Below are 16,437 nucleotides of genomic sequence, written 5' to 3' on the forward strand. Positions count from 1 at the left end.
CAGAGGTAGAGAACCGAAGGTACCTTAGGGCCTAAAAATCAGTTATGTATTTAATCAAAACCATTTCATTAATATGCATTCATATACAACGAGGTCTTTTCATTCAGGCCAATGATAGTGCATTTAAATTTTAATAGGAATCCTTTACACAGATTTAATGGGAATCCTTTTTAAAGCCTGAATAATCTAAATTTAGTTAATTTTCTCCTATCTTCTATAAATTCTTAATAAAATTTTAACCAAAAAAAAGTTAAAATCTAGCCTCGTAATTTAGTTGCCAATGGAACCCTAAGCAAGTCACTTAAACTCTCCAAAGCCCTTATCTCCTCATCTTTAAAATGGGAGAAATAATAGCCCTAACAAAACAGAGTGTTAGAAGTGTCAGAAATGTTTTGATATAACGTTGTCTTATCAATAGTACGGTTTCATGACCTGGACTCCAAGTATTATCTTGTTAATTCAGAACTTTGTTTTTTATTGTGGTGGTTGTTAAGTTATTTTTCAATCATGCCCAATGCTTTATGATCCCTTTTAAGATTCTCTTGGTGAAGATATTGAAGTGGTTTGCCTTTTTCCTTCTCCAGCTCATTTTACAGATGAGGAAATTGAGGCAGTCAGGATTAAGTGATTTTCACAGAGTCATATAGCTAGTAAATGCCTGAGACCAATTTTGAATTCAGGTCTTTTTGACTTCAGACCTGGTGCTCTATCCACTCTACCACCTAACTTTTTTTCAGGACATCATAACAAAGCCTTATAAGCAAATTACAGCTGAGTGCTTTAAAGATAGTAGATTCTTCATATATACATGTAATGTCCAGGCTAGCTTTCTTGAGGATGTCTCTGGAGTCTGGCCTCTGAGATCGAGGTCAAGCACATACTCAAGTCTCTCGAGTGTGCTTATTTCAAATCCTCTCAGCTCTTATATACTTTAGTACAATTACATCACATCAGCACACTGAGCATGTGTCAATTGTAGAACCATTACACCACTATACTAAGTACTAAGTATATGTATACTAAAGAACCATCATCTCATCCATCATACTGAGTTAACACCTTGTTGTAAACATCCTTGTTTCAAGTATATTTCTCCAGAGTTCCAGCCCTTTTTATATACATATTGATTGAAACAATGAAGTATATTCTTTTTTTTTAAAAAGTCATACAAACTAGGGGAGAACTCATTTAGAACATCCACATAATAAAACAGTTAATTTTATAAGTGGCTTAAGACTAAAGAATTATTGTTTTAATTATAACAAAACCTTACTGCAATAACATAATCAAATAATGTAAAGGTCAGTGCAAGATTATTGTACTTTTTATCCATTTCTCTCCTTCTCCTTTCAGTCACTCCCCAAATATAACAGGTTTTGTGCTTTTTTTTTTTTTTTCCAAAGTTAAATAGCTTTGAAGAGACGAGTAAAAAGCTAAAATGGTTAAACAGTGGAGAACCAATTGGTCCCATGTCTGAAGAAAAAGTAAAGCAAATCCAAAAAGAAATCCAAGAACAGGAGACCCTTCTTCAAGGATATCAGCAAGTATGGTAATTCTTATAATGGTGGATTTCTCTTTTCACTTTTTGTTAAAATAAAGTACCTTAAAATATGTATATGTTATTTTGCAAAAGTATACTAGAGCAATGGCTCCAGTAAAATTGTTTTAAAATATTTCTTAGAAAGTGTGGTAGAAGAGAGAAATCTTAACATTCTAAAGACCTTTTGAAAGGAGAATTTAATTTTATGCTTGAGTTTTTGTAATGAAATATGATTTTAATAGTTAACTAAATTTCCAATATCTATTCCATAGGGGGGGAAAAATCATTGGATTTTATGAGAAATGCTTGATGTACTGAAGTGTCCACTGAGGCATTTAATGATTGACATTCTGTTATTTCTAATGGTTTCTTTCCATTTTTCTTTTTTTGCTTTCTTTTATTCTCTCATTTCTTACCTTTTCTTCTGTTCTTCTCCCTGACTATGGATGAAACCTACAAGAGATGCTAAGTCACATAGTAATACTTGTTTAGTAATACTGGTATAATACCATTTGTCCCATATATGACTACAGTCTTTATTACATTAGAAATGAACTTGACTATACAAGATATGGCCCTGAAGCTATTAAGTTCTCCTTAGGCACTGTGCTCATAATTTATTTAACTGCCTTCAACTCTTCTCCAGTCATTTAGCACATCATGAGATCAACTGGACTTTTATTATATAAAATCATAATTATATAAAGTTAAATTAGTAACATCTATTAAGTTCTAATTATATGTTAATCTAGCAATATTAAAGAAAAATACAACTTGAAGATAAAAGAAATACAGTTCTACAAGGTTTTGTAAGGGTAAATTTTGAAAACAATCTACATATATCTTGAAAATAATAAGCTATTACTTAAAAAAAATACAGTTCTTAGGCACTTATATATCCTATATTTCCTACTTGCAACATAGTAGGCTCACTTATAACCTGCTGTCACTTCTGATATCACTTTTAGCATCTGAAGCCTTATTCTTTCCCTCTTTGCTTGTAACACAATTTTTTCCTAGAACTGAGGCTCTGAATTTTAGAGCTGGAAGGCACTTTAAAAATCCTCTAGCCTAATTTTCTCATTTGCAAATAATTTGAAAATAGTGAGCCAGTGTGCCAAGGCTACAAAGCTAATAAATGAGGGTAAACTTGGTTTAATACAAACAAGGTGAGTTCTTTAGCTTTAGAGATATTAAGGCTAATTATACATCTTGAAAGTTTCCTTGACTGAGCTTCCAGAAATGATTTTCCAGCTCTGATTTTTATTCCTTCAAGCTATAAACAGAAAACTTGTTTGGGGGATGGGAAATCATATTTGAGTCCTTTTATGTCCAGCTCTTTGATTCTCTCTTAGTTGAGATAGAGGTACAACTATTAGTCTCCAGCTCTTTTTCCTTTGAAGCTCATAGCAGGCCCAATAACTCTTTTGCTTTAAATGTCCATCTTTTACTTCTATTTCAGCCTTATAATTCTGGATTTTTCCAATTAGCTTTCTACTCTGAACAAATGATGTTTTCCACACTGACTTATTAAAGTCACTGAAGCATTCTGCTAAATTAAAGGGTGATATATTAGAAATAGAGGCTTCTGAAGCCTGGAACTTAAGTTCTAGGTATTCCATAAATTCCGAGAGATTGTTCAAGCCACTTAGGCTCAAGCTTCAGTTCATTCATAAAATAAAAGATTTTACTAGATAATCATTCTAACTCTTAGGTCCTGACATTTTATGTCATGGATTAATAGAAAGAATGATAGACTTGGAATCCTGAATCTTGAATTTGATTCCCATTTCAGATACCTTTATAACTAACATAAATGCTTAGAACTTCCCCTGTGAAGTTTTCAATCATCTTGCAAAACTTAGAGATAAATAAATATGAGTTACCATCATCTTTTGAACTAGATAGACAAGTATTCACTTATAATGGTCTATAAACACAGTGCAGCATCATTGAGAAACTATCCATTATTGTTGATCATACTGCTTCATTTTTTCTCCTAAACTAAGACACAAAATCTCCTAAATGGTATATTCAAAGATTTTTCAAAATAACAATTGGGAATAATGAATAGTGGTAAATAGATTATCATGAATCATTATACTAGAGGCCCTTTAACAGTTATAGAACTTTTTTTTTCAAATTTAATTGTACTTTTTCTTGATTTGAGAGAAGTGAACAAATTATTTGAGACAGTGACATAGGGGATAGAGAGCCGGCTTTGATCAGCATGACTTCAGTTCAATTTGATACAAGCTGACTGTGACTCTAGGCAAGTCATTTGATCTCTTAGTGCTCTAGTTTACTCTCTAAGATATACAGAGCAGATGCTGATTTGCATTCTCCTGTACTGGTGAAATCACAGTTCCAATTAAAAATCAAAACTCTAGGATTCAGAATTTTAATTGTGGTTCTTTAGAGACTTTTATAATTTTTTTCCACAATAGTATTTTATTTTTCCAAATATATGCAAAAATATTTTTCAACATTCATTTTTCTAAGATTTTGTGTTCCAAGTTTTTCACCCTTCTTCCCTCTCTGCCCTGTCCCCCAAAGAGCAAGCAATCCGATATAGATTAAATATGTGCAATCCTTTTGAACATACTTCCATATTTGTCGTGTTGTTCAAGAAAGATCAAACCAAAAGGGAAAAAGCCATGAGAAAACAAACAAAAAAAATTGGTGAAAATGCTGTGTTTCAATTCACATTCAGTGTGCATAGTTCTCTTTCTGGATGCTGATGGCAATATTCATCCAAAGTCTATTGGAATTGCCTTGTATCACCACCTTGTTGAGAAGAGCCAAGTCCCTCATGGCTGATCATCATATAATCCTGTTATTAATGTGTACAATATCCCCCTGGTTCTGCTCATTTCACTAATCATCAGAGACCTGAGATTTTTAAATACATGTTTATGCTTATTCAAAGAGTGTCACAATCACTATTAATAGAAAAAAAACACCTTAAAGTTTAAAAAGTATTGTAACGCCTCTGTAATTGCAATTGGATTTAAGCAATATTTGATTTTTTATATTGTTAAATAGGAAAATGAAAGATTATATAAACAAGTAAAAGAACTTCAAGTACAAAATAAGAAAAATGAAGAAAGATTGTTTAAAGAAAACCAGTGCTTATTGACGGAGTTAGCTTCGTTAAAGTAAGTATTTTGTAAATTCTTAGATTCCTATTGGAATCTGACTAATCAGTTTAATGCTGAATGAAACTCTAAATATGAATAGTTAATTCGTTTTGCCTCTAGTATTTTAAAGTTTAGAACGTTATTGTTTTAGTATAGCATATTAATATTTGAGTTTGTGTTAACTCCTGAGAAAATAGATGTGTTTTTAAATCCTGAAATAATTGAATAACTTCTAAAAACCCATGCTATTTTATTTTATTTTATTTTTTTTTTTTAGTAATAACATTTTTTTCTCTATAGCACATTGTAACAGATGCCTCTGAAACTACTATCCCAACTCCCATTCCTGCTGATAGTGCGCTAGCAATGCTGGCTGTATCCTGATTCTAGGAGTCGTTTTGTCTAATGCTGAAGCTCCTGACCCTCAACCTGTATCTTCAACATGCTCATCAGTTGATTATCACTTTGTCAGTTAAACTTAATTATCTTTTTTGGAACAAAATGTCTCCTTATCTCTGACACGCTCTCTCACAAGTGTATACAGAGGCTAAGAAGAAAGTGGTCCCAGACTTAAAGAGCATATGTAACAAAGAGGGGTAATTTGGCATCTAAAAGACCTCTTTTGCTAGAGTCCTCAAAATGTTCTTCTGAACTTTAATTAGTTAGAATTTTCTTTGGGGCTTTATGTAGAGCCATCTAACCTGTCCTTAGATCCCAATACAGATATTGCAATGAGCTGTTTCAGATTCCTCTTATGTATGGGTTGTTTTGGATTTAGGGGGATGGGGAGGATGGAAGGCAGAGCAAGATCAGAAATTCAGCCCCCAATTTCTACCCCAAGCCATAAAATATGGATTTCTTCTCATGCATTTAGCTGGAATACTCTCTCCTGTATCTACTTGCTGGAATCTCTAGTTCTATCTCCCTCATTTTTTTATAAGTTCCAAAGATTTTGCCAAATTTTCTCAGCCAATCAAAACAGACTTCCTGTCTGACATTATTTCTCTTCCTCCCGTGGCTTTCAGAGACATCTTAAAATGGTCAAAGACTTTTCACACATTGTTTAAAGTCTTGGATGGATGGATGGGAAACTTGTTCTCGTCAAGCTTGGCCTCTTATCACTCTTAAGTAGGACAAAAAGCTCTGATTTATTTACTCAATCTAGCCCCACTCTTTCATATGGAATCTGCTTCTTATATCTTGAATTCATATTTTAAGTTGTAATTTATTTGAAATTATCAGTTTATCTCAACTTCAACCTTTTGAGCAAAGGCAAAGAAGCCAGGCCTCTCTGTATATTAGCATTCAAAGCTTCCCTCTTCCCTTCTAGAAATGAGTGCTCATCAAAAATTGTTATTTGTAATTATACATTCACTTGTATGGCAACACTGCCTGTCAGCATCAATATTAACAACCATTAAATACAGTAGTGTTCCAATATTCACATAGTTTTTCCAGCCTGTTATTCATCAGTATTTGGAAGGGCAGTTAAAGAAATTTATAGGATAAATGCTTCCTTTTTGGACAAGAAATCTTAGAAGCCCTTGGGACTATTTTTTTTTGGAAGCTTGGAAGGAAATCTCTAGAAGCCTTGTAAGATCATTATTAAAGTATTTTTCAGCTCTTCTTATTTGTCTACCACCAGCTCTTCAGGAGCTTATGGGAAAAAGAGTAGAGTTTTTAGTCATATTTACTTTTCAAAATATGGAAAGGAAAAAAAGAATATGAAAGAAAGGAATCATTTGAGCAAATATGACAGCCCTTTAACTCAGTCTCATGATCAGTTATTCTAAAGTACACTAAAATTAAAGCTGCATTTATTGCTATAGTATTAAGATCTTCTTAATTCTAATACCTGAGAATAGCCTTTCTTTGTATTTCTTTAAATAGATATTATTTCATTTTATCTTTGTTTCATGTCTTATAATTTTTTAATGTTAATCATATTCTTTTGGAAGTAAGCTGATTATAAATTTCTAAATTTAAAAACCAGAAACTAGGGGGAATAAGAGCATTCTGATAAATTGGTTATTTTTACTAACTGAGACTTGCCATGTAAAATATGTGGATTTTCAGCTAAAAAAAATCAAAATAAAATAATATATTTAGTATTTAAATTTGTTTTACATAATTTAATCTTCTTATGTATCATAAGATACTCTAATATGTTATAATTAATATAATTTGTTGATATAATCTCCTGAATATTAGCTCCTCTACTGTAATATAAACATAAAAAGTAGACTTAGTCTTTAATGTCTCCAAGATGTAACTTTTAGTGTTTCTTTTTAAAAATAAAACTTTATTAGCAGATTATTTATTTTATATATCTTATAAAAATGAATGCAAAATATATTGTTTTTAATCCTTTCTGGTTTTTTTAGACTCCAGGATAACTTTTTTTTCTTTCATCCCATAAATATGTATGTCTGTCTTTATTAGCACCAATGTATGCTCTCAGTATAACTGAAACAAAGGGCAAGTTAATAATTAAATTATTAAAATAAATTCTATAGATGTAATGTTTATGACAGAATATATAGAAAAGTCTTTATTGTAATTTTGAAAACATTTAAGGTCAAGGCATTCCCCTTAAAAAGTGAAATTGTTTTAATTTAAACCTTAGTTTAAATATATGTCTTATTCATTATGAACTGAGATTCTTTTTTGAGTTTTTTACTTTTCATAGTTTTCTTACTAAATAAAAACCTTTGTTTAATAATGAAATGATAGTGGTTTTATAAAAAAAAATTAAAATTATATATTTTCAAATTAAATTAGAGAACAGCTGAATAAAAGTAGTTTCCCGTCTCAAGTAGTCCAAGATTCAGAACCAAACAAAAACCAGAGTTTTACAGAATTGCTAGCAGAACTTCGAACAACATTGGTAAGTAGCCTGAGAATCAACCCAATTACAAATAGTCAAGATTGTATTAAAAATTCACATAGATTCTGGTATAATTGGAACTAAAGATTCAAACCTTTGAGTTTTATATCCTCAATAGCTATAAGGAAAAATAATGAAAAATGAAAGGGGCCTAGCATTACCAGATTTTTCATTGTGTTATAAAGATGAAAATTATTTGATAGTATTTAGAAAAGTAGATCAGTAGAATAAGCCAGATTATCAAGATCCAGAAACAAACATAATAACCTAATGTTCATTAAACTAAAGAACATGAATTATTAGGGGGAGAACATTCCATTTGACAAGAAACATTGGGAAAACTGGACAGCAGTTTGGCTAAAAATTATTTCATTTAGCATGTTATACTATATGTCACAACTAATTTCAAATGGATAAGTGACGCAAACAAAAACAGTCATATCATTTTTAAAAATTATGGAGGATAGAAAAAGGGACCATTCTGCTCTATCGTTAGGGTGAGAATTCATTAGAAAATGAGAGAGAAATGAAATTATAAAAGACAAAAGAGAACAATTTACCTATACAAAATTAAAAAGACTTTTGCTAGAACATGGCAACTCTAGAATAACAAGTGAAACTGATAAATGGGGGGAAAAGCTATATCAGATAAAAGACTGATATCTAGAATAGTAAATTAATACAAAAATTTAAGACCAAGAGATATAAGTATTCAAAATATATGAACAATTTAAAAAATGATAAGTGTAAATGATTAGCAACCATATAAAATGCTTCACATCATTATTAATAAAATTAAAACAATTCTGAGGTTTTACTTCATACTCAGCAATTTGGCAAGGATAATATAAAAGATATAGTGAGTATCATCAGAATGATTTTGAGAAGATAAGAATGTTATAGCACTGTAAGTAGATTTGTGAAAATTGGTTCAACTCTTCTGGAAAATATTTTTGAATTCTATTACTAGATATTTGATCCAGTGATCTCATTATTGGGCATAAACCCCAAAAGTTCAGAATCAGAAAGAAGGGTCTCATGCATGTGAAAATACTCAATGGAGAATATCTGTTTATTCTGGTAGTTAAAAGAAAATGGTGAGAAAAATAGGTTTCTTTCAATTGGGGAATGACTAAACAAATTGTGACTCTTATATGTTGTGGGCTATTATGATATGGTAAGTCATGAGTATGAAGAAGTAATAGAAATACAGAAAGACTCATGAACTGTTGCAGAGCAAAGAAGGTAGAACTGGGAGTACTCTATGCATAATGATTACAGGAATGTAATTGAAAACAATACTAAAAGAATAGCAAAACTCTAATTGCTATTACAATCTTCATCTCAGAAAAGAGGTAACAACACTTTCAGCCTCTTAGTAGAGAAATGGGAAACAGTGAGTGTGAAATGCTGCAAAAATATTGTCAGATGATGTTACTTTATTGAGTGGGTTTTGCTTAGGTGTTTTTCTTTGTTACAAAGAATGGTTGTGGCAGGGGAGGGAGGAACAATTAAGAATGCATTGGGAAATAATAATAGGATAAAAAAAGAAATCCCTCAACAAATTGTTGAAATAAAACCAAGTAGTTCTTAGTCATGAAATGCACATTGACCATTTTGAATTCATGGCATGTATAAAATTAGTGACTTAGAAATTTTTTATGCTAATTTGAGACAACAGGATTAATGCTTTATATACATAGTTATATCAGATTTTTTTCTATATGTAGAAATTATATTTTGGTAGACAAAGCTTACAGTACATGTTTATCTCAATTTAAGGAAATCTAATCTTTGGCAATCGAGATTTACTACACAAAAAAGTAAGTTACACAGTGATATTGTTTTGCAAAAAGACTCTCCATGAAGTTCATTAAAATAATCTTACCTAACATGTTTTTATGATTTTAAGTTAAATGAAACTTACAAAAATGTAGATTTACATGTAGCTTTTTAGGAATTCATATATTATCAATATAAGTGTTTGAAATCCTTAAAGCCTCTATAAATGTTAGCTTTTATTTTTGTAACATAAAGCAAGGCACTACTACTGTATCTAGCTTTCTGTATGAGTATTTCCATATGAATGCTGTGCTTTTTTTAAATGTTCAGATCTACAATTTCATTGATAGAAGGAGCAGCAAAGCAAACATCTTCTCCCAGTGTAGCTCAGTCATTGCACTGCCCTTGTAGTTTTCCAGAGTTAGGTGGGGATGGGTTCAGGGTATGTGAATTTGTTCAGTCATGCAGCCAGTCTGTAGCAAAGGCAAGACTTGAACTGAAATCTGTCTCATTTGGTTGCCAGATATATGTTTATATATAACTTCATATATGGATAAATCAGTACTAGAAGAAACCAAATATGAGAAAATCCTATTTGTATAGAGATTGTGTTATCTCCCCCCAAATAAATACTGACAACTAGAGGAGAATTTCAACAAAAATGGTCATGTTCTCCAAGTACAGTATACCATCTACAGAAGGTGTTAGCAAGCTTTTTAAACTATAAACTTAAGTTCTGCTTTTTGATATACCACTTTGGGAAAAGAGATGGTGCTGAGGTACTCCAGCCATCAACTCAGAAATAGAACAAGGAGGGTTCTTGCCAACCCTCACTTCTTATGCTTCTTCCCTTCTTCATAGTAAAGTCTTCTTCAGTAAAGAAGGGACATGAAGCAGCCGGCAGCTGTCCTGCCATTCGTTATTCATATGCGATCTAAGCCTTCTTTCTAAGAAGCTGATTAGAGATTCAGAGTAACCATTACCATGTTGATTCTATACATATACATAAGTGTATGTTTGTAATTGAAGAAAGGTATCTAAGAAATTTAAGTCTCTCTCTCCTTTTATACATACTACTCTTTTGGAGAGAGAGAGCCTACACTCACAAGTTTGTACATACAAATGGTCCAGCTTAAAAAATATCAGGGAAGTATTGGGTTTAGAACTAGAAGAAGGGACCATACATAGTCCAATCACCTCATTTTATGGATGCGGGAAATGAGCCTGAGAGGTTGTAATGATTTTTCCAGAGTCTTAGAGTCAGTAAATAGTAGAATAAATATTCAAACTTAGGTCCCAGTACAAATCCAGTACTTTTTCTTCCTTAGCTTGGGACTTCACCCAGATAAGGCCTATCAAACAAGGTTTTATTGTGTGTTTATTAATGGACCTATGGAGTTTTAAAACTGAAAAAATAACCTATTGAATTATGCTAGATGATTCAAATAACAGTTTAACAATGTATTCTTTTTTAAATTACAAATTATATAAAAATACTACCATCTGGTAAGGAAGTTACTTTGGCACTATAAGAATTTATTCTGAAGATTCTGTACTTTGAAATAACTTGGACAGGGGGAGGACCTAAGATAGAGATAAGGCAGGGACTCACCTGAGTTCCTCCAAATTCTTCCCCAAATAACTTTAAATGATACCTCAAATAAAAACCCACAAAAGAATGGGGAAAAAATTTTCCAGCCCAAGAAAACTTAGAAAGTCTGTTATGCAGAGGTAAGATTAGAGTATAATCCTGTGCAGGCCACAGCAGTACAGACCAAGTCTAGCAAAGTAGGAGCAGGCCTTGAGAGAAACTGACTCAGCAGCAGCAGCAATAGCAGCTGCTTCTGGAACTCCAAGCCTACAGACAGTAAAGGAGTTGGACTGCTAATCAGAAGATTATAGGAGTTCCTTTGCTGGCCCTTGGGAGCAGTATTTTGTTGCATTGCTCATACTGAGATCTGGATGACAGTCTTGGGTGACAGAAGCAAGAAGGAGCCCTAGCACACCAGAGCTTGCAGCCACAGGGGAATGGCGACCCTGGTCACAATTTCAAGACAGAAGAGAGCACTTATGGTCATTCACAGACCAGAGTACAGGCCAAGAAAGTTGTAAGCACACCTTTCCCTAGACCATACCACCTTGGAAGAACTAAAAACTTACAGGTCTTAAAATTATCCTGAAACAGCTGCCCAAAAACCTTGAGGCTTGGAACAGTATGTTCTTCACCCGTTCTTCACCCCAGAAGCAGAGCTCAGTTTAACATATAGTGAAAAGTTAAAAATAGGCTGGAAAAATGAACAAACAGCAGAAAAGAAAATTCTTATTATAAAAAGATATTATGGTGACAAAGATTAAAACACATTCAGAAGAAGACAACAAAGTCAAAATTGTCACATTCAAAGCCTCAAAGAAAAATATGAATTGGTTTTAGGTCATTGAAGAAATCAGAAAGAATTTTAAACATCAAATAAGAGAAGTAGAGAAGAAATTAAGAAGTTAGAGTGAGAAATAACTCAATGAAAAAAGAGTCAACAGAGTAGTAAAGGAGGCACACACATATACAAAAAAAAAAAAAAAATGAAGAAAATAATACCTTTAGGTCAAATGATACTAAATTAGAGGTTCTTATATCCAATGAAGAGAAGAATGCCTTGAAAAGCAGAATTGGCCAAATGGGAAAAGATGTTCAAAAATTCACTGAAGAGAAAAACTTCTTTAAAAAAACAGAAAGGGCTAAATGGAAAAGAAGGTTTAAAAGCTCCCTGAAGAAATAATTCCTTAATATTAGAATTCAGCAAGTAAAAGCTAATGATTTATGAGACATCAAAAAAACAAAAGAAAATCAAAAGAATGAAAAATATATAAGAAAATATAATGTCATTGAAAAAACAACTCATTTGAGAAATAGATCCAGGAAGAATAATTTTTAAATTATTGAACTACTACAAAAATGGGGGGGAAAAGAGTCTAGACATCATCTTTCAAGTAATTATCAAGGAAATCTGTGCCCTGATATATATAACTAGAGGGTAAATTAAAAAACTGAATCTACTAGTCACTTCCTGAAAGAGATCACCACATGAAAACTCTCAGTAATATCATAGCTAAATTCCAGACTTTCCAGGTCAAGGAAGAAATATTATAAGCAACCATCAAATATTATAGAATCACAATGAGAATAAAAGAAGATTTAGCCATTTCTCCATTAAAGAACCAAAGAGATTGAAATAAGATTTTCCAGAGGGTAAAAAAACCTAGGATTACAACCAAGAGTCATCTACCCAGCAAGACGGATTATAATCCTTCAGGAGGAGTAAATGAAGATTCTATGAAATAGAGGACTTTTAAACATTCCTGATGGAAAGACCAGAGCTGAATAGAAAATTTGACTTTCAAATACAAAATTCAAGAGAAGCATAAAAAGGTAAACAAGAAAGAGAAATCACAAGGTTTCAATAAGATTAAAACATTTTACATTCCTGTATGGGAAAATATTTGTAACTCCTAAAAACTTTTTTTATTATTAAAGCAGTTAGAAGGAGATTACATAAATAGAGGGCATGGATATAAGTTGAATATGATAGAATAGTTATCTAAAAAAAAAAAAATGAGGTAAGAAAGAGGAATACCCTGGAAGAGGAGGATAGGGGGAGGTAGAATAGAGTACATTATTTTAAATGAAAGAGGAGAAAGTTATTACAGTTGATGGAAAGATGGGAAGTGACGGGAAGGAAGTGAACCATACTGTTATCAGAATTGACTCAGACTAAGAATAATGTATATACTGTTGAATACAGAAATCTTTCTTATCCTACAGAAAAAGTAGGAAGGAAAGGGAAAGGGGGTGATAGAAAAGAGAAAAGATTGGGATAGGTAAAAGAAACAAAGGCTTTTTGAGGATAGACAGAGTAGGGGGAGAAAAACAGAAAAAGAAAGACAGAGAGAGGATAAAGGGAAATAGGTTAGAGGAAAAATAGTAATTATAACGGAAAAAAAATTTATTACAAGTTTCTCTAGTAAAGGATTCATTTCTCAGATATATAGAAAACTGAGTCAAATTTAGAAGGAAAAAAAGCCATTCTTTTTCATTGATAAATGATCAAAAAATATGAAGTTTTCAGACAAAGGAATCAAAGCTATCTGTAGTCATCCAATCACTTTTTAAATCACTATTGATTAAAATGCAAATTACAACCCACATCTATCAAATTGCCTAATATGATAGAAAAGGAAAATTACAAATGTTGAAGGGGAAGTGGGTAAATTGATAAAATTGTTTAATGATTCAGCTATTCTGAAGAACAATTTGGAACTATATCCCAAAGGCTATAAAACCATTCATACCCTTTGACCAAGCAGTACCACTACTAGGTCTGTATCCTAAAGAAATAAAAAAACAAAAAGTAAAGGGTCCATATATGCAAAAATATTTATGGCAGCTTTTTTAATGATGAGAAAGAATTAGAAACTGAGGGGCTGTTTATCAATTGGGGAATGGCTGAACAGATTGTTATATATTATTGTGATGGAATAATTTTTTTTATAAGAAATGATGAACAGCATGCTCTCAGAAAGATATATGTGAACTGAGGCAAAGTGAAATGAGCAAAACCAAGAGAGCATTGTACAAAGTAATAGCAATATTGTATGATGATCAACTGAGAAGGAATTAGTTATTCTTACCAATGCAATGATCCAAGATAATTTTGAAGGACTAGTGATGAAATATGCTAACCATCTCCATAGAAGGGAGAGAATCTAAATTTAGATCAAAGCAAACTTTTTATTTATTTTTTGTCTGTTTTCTGTCACAATGTAACTAACATGGAGATATGTTTTGCATAATTTCATATGTATAATATTTTAAATTGCTTGCCTTCTCAATGAGGGAAGTTTGAAAGTGGAATGGGGGAGAGAATATGGAACTCAAAAATTTTAAAAATAAATGTTAGAAATTGTTTTACATATAATTAGGGGAAATTAAAATGACATCAAAAAATAACTTTGACATAATTTTTTTCTCTGAATATCAAGAAAGAAAAAAATAAGTTATTAGAAGAAATTAAAATACTGAAGCAAGACAAACAAGCTCTTGAAGTGGACTTGGAAAAAACGAAGAAAGAGAGAGACCTTGCTAAGGATCAGATTATTTATACTTCAGGTAAAACCTTAGATACTTGAATAATGCATTAGAAATTTTATTCCTTAAAATACTGCCAACTCCTAACCCTATCATAGGCTACTCTGTCTGAAAATAGCTTTGTTTGCAAAAAAAAAGAAAGAATATCATTAATAAATCATCACTGAGTCCTAATATAACACAATTCTCCGATTGTCCATTTACAACAATTTTCATAAGGAAATAAAATATTTTCTACTATTTCATGTAATATGTTTTTATAGAATCCATTAACAATTTTGGATCAAGTATTTTCTTTATGATAAAACTTTTGAAATTGGATGGAACATAAAAAGCACTTCTTCTTTCAAGCAGATAGATAGATACATGTCAATGTTTTGAGCCAGGCATAATCACAGAGTAGAATACTATTGGCAAGTATATTCCATTTGTTTTTTATTAGCTTCTATTTTTTTGTGCTAAATGATGGACCCTGTTCAAAATGACATTTTCTAAATTTTATCATAAAACTAGTTTCATATATATATAAATTTAATATATTACTCTTCCAATACCAGTTCCTTAGTATAAATGTTTTTGGCATTGAGCAAACATATTAATGACCATGCTCTTTAAAATTCTGGTTTCCTCTATTATAAGAATCTTAAAATGATATTCATAACTAATCTTTGATTTGGTCTTATTAGCCAGGAAGGAACATGTCTTTTTTGGCCTCTTACTGTCATATACCATGAATTGTTCTTAATATAGTTCTTCACATTAAATGTTTTCTAAAAGACATCTTGGAGACAATTTTTTGGAAGATGTAACTTATTTTTAAGTAGCAGAGTTCAGCTTTCAACTTATTGTTGCATAAGAGCAGGAATGTTATCTTATTTATTGTTTCTTCTAAAAAATGCATTTTATCACACCTGAATTTGTTTTCCTTCATCATAATAATAATCTTATTCAGTTTTACCCTGACACAGTACTTAGTCGGATTCTACAGTTTTGTGCTCTCTGAGTTTCCCTTCTTGGAATTATAAGTAAACTTGTTAATAGTGGTAATTGATTAATAACTTATTATCCCAGTCATTAGAATATTTATCCCCATAAGTCTTTATCATTCCTTTCTGAGTTTCATTAAACCTTTACATCAAGCCCTTTGTCATGAAGATGATATACAATTGTCTTTTAGTTGATTGACTGAAATGTTATTCTTAAGAATTAAAATCAGATTCTCAGAAATGAATCCCTGTCCCAAAAATATACAATAAGAATTTGACCATTTTGTAAATGCCATTAAAATGACATTTCTGTTATTTCTGGATGTCTCGTAGTATAATTTGTTATCCATTCAAATGATCTAGTAAGTAAACCTATTTTATTGCCCAGATTATCCCATCCCTAATTATCAGAAATACTATTAATAGTGGAACCCTTGTTTGGTATCTGTTCTTTGCACTCATATTTGTCATAGCACCTGTATTATTCTAAATCATTGGAATCTGAGTAATAACTACTTTTTTGATTTGCCAATTTCTAGGTGAGTTTACAATATGCATCAAAGAGCTATTTATAACTATAATTTAAGATATTTGGATAATTCTAAGTCTTAGAAGAAACTATGTGGTGTGTGTGTTGACCTAAGTAGGCATTTATCCATGTTATACATGAAGAAACTAAGGCTCAAATGTTTAAAAAAAAATACTTGTACTGTTTAGTCAAGTATATGAAATCTAAGATTTAGAAAGGACTTTAGAGTCCCTATAGCCTAACCCACCACCATCGCCTGACTAAAATTGGCCTCTCCAACACTGCTAATCTCTGCATAGAGACCTCCAGGGAAGTCTTATTACTTCCATTACTGCCTGAAATAGCTCAGCTCACTTTGGAATAGCTGTATTGTCAGGAAGTTTTCTTTTACATCAAGCCTACATCTGCCTTTCTGAAACTGAAACTTTTTCCA

At 31.7% G+C, this 16,437-nt stretch overlaps 1 protein-coding gene across 7 annotated transcripts in view; it reads left to right on the forward strand.

The window, feature by feature from the left end:
• The window catches only part of CEP162 (centrosomal protein 162), a 127,685-nt gene that overhangs the window by 77,332 nt on the left and 33,916 nt on the right, over positions 1 to 16,437 (forward strand). For all 7 annotated transcript variants that reach the window (XM_074310379.1, XM_074310380.1, XM_074310381.1 and 4 more), the window contains 4 exons: positions 1,404 to 1,544; positions 4,586 to 4,698; positions 7,462 to 7,567; positions 14,384 to 14,510. In XM_074310379.1, the coding sequence (XP_074166480.1) occupies positions 1,404 to 1,544; positions 4,586 to 4,698; positions 7,462 to 7,567; positions 14,384 to 14,510 (487 nt within the window). The remainder of the gene's footprint in view (positions 1 to 1,403; positions 1,545 to 4,585; positions 4,699 to 7,461; positions 7,568 to 14,383; positions 14,511 to 16,437) is intronic.

The sequence above is a fragment of the Sminthopsis crassicaudata genome, chromosome 4, assembly GCF_048593235.1.
Source record: "Sminthopsis crassicaudata isolate SCR6 chromosome 4, ASM4859323v1, whole genome shotgun sequence".
NCBI lineage: Eukaryota > Metazoa > Chordata > Mammalia > Dasyuromorphia > Dasyuridae > Sminthopsis > Sminthopsis crassicaudata.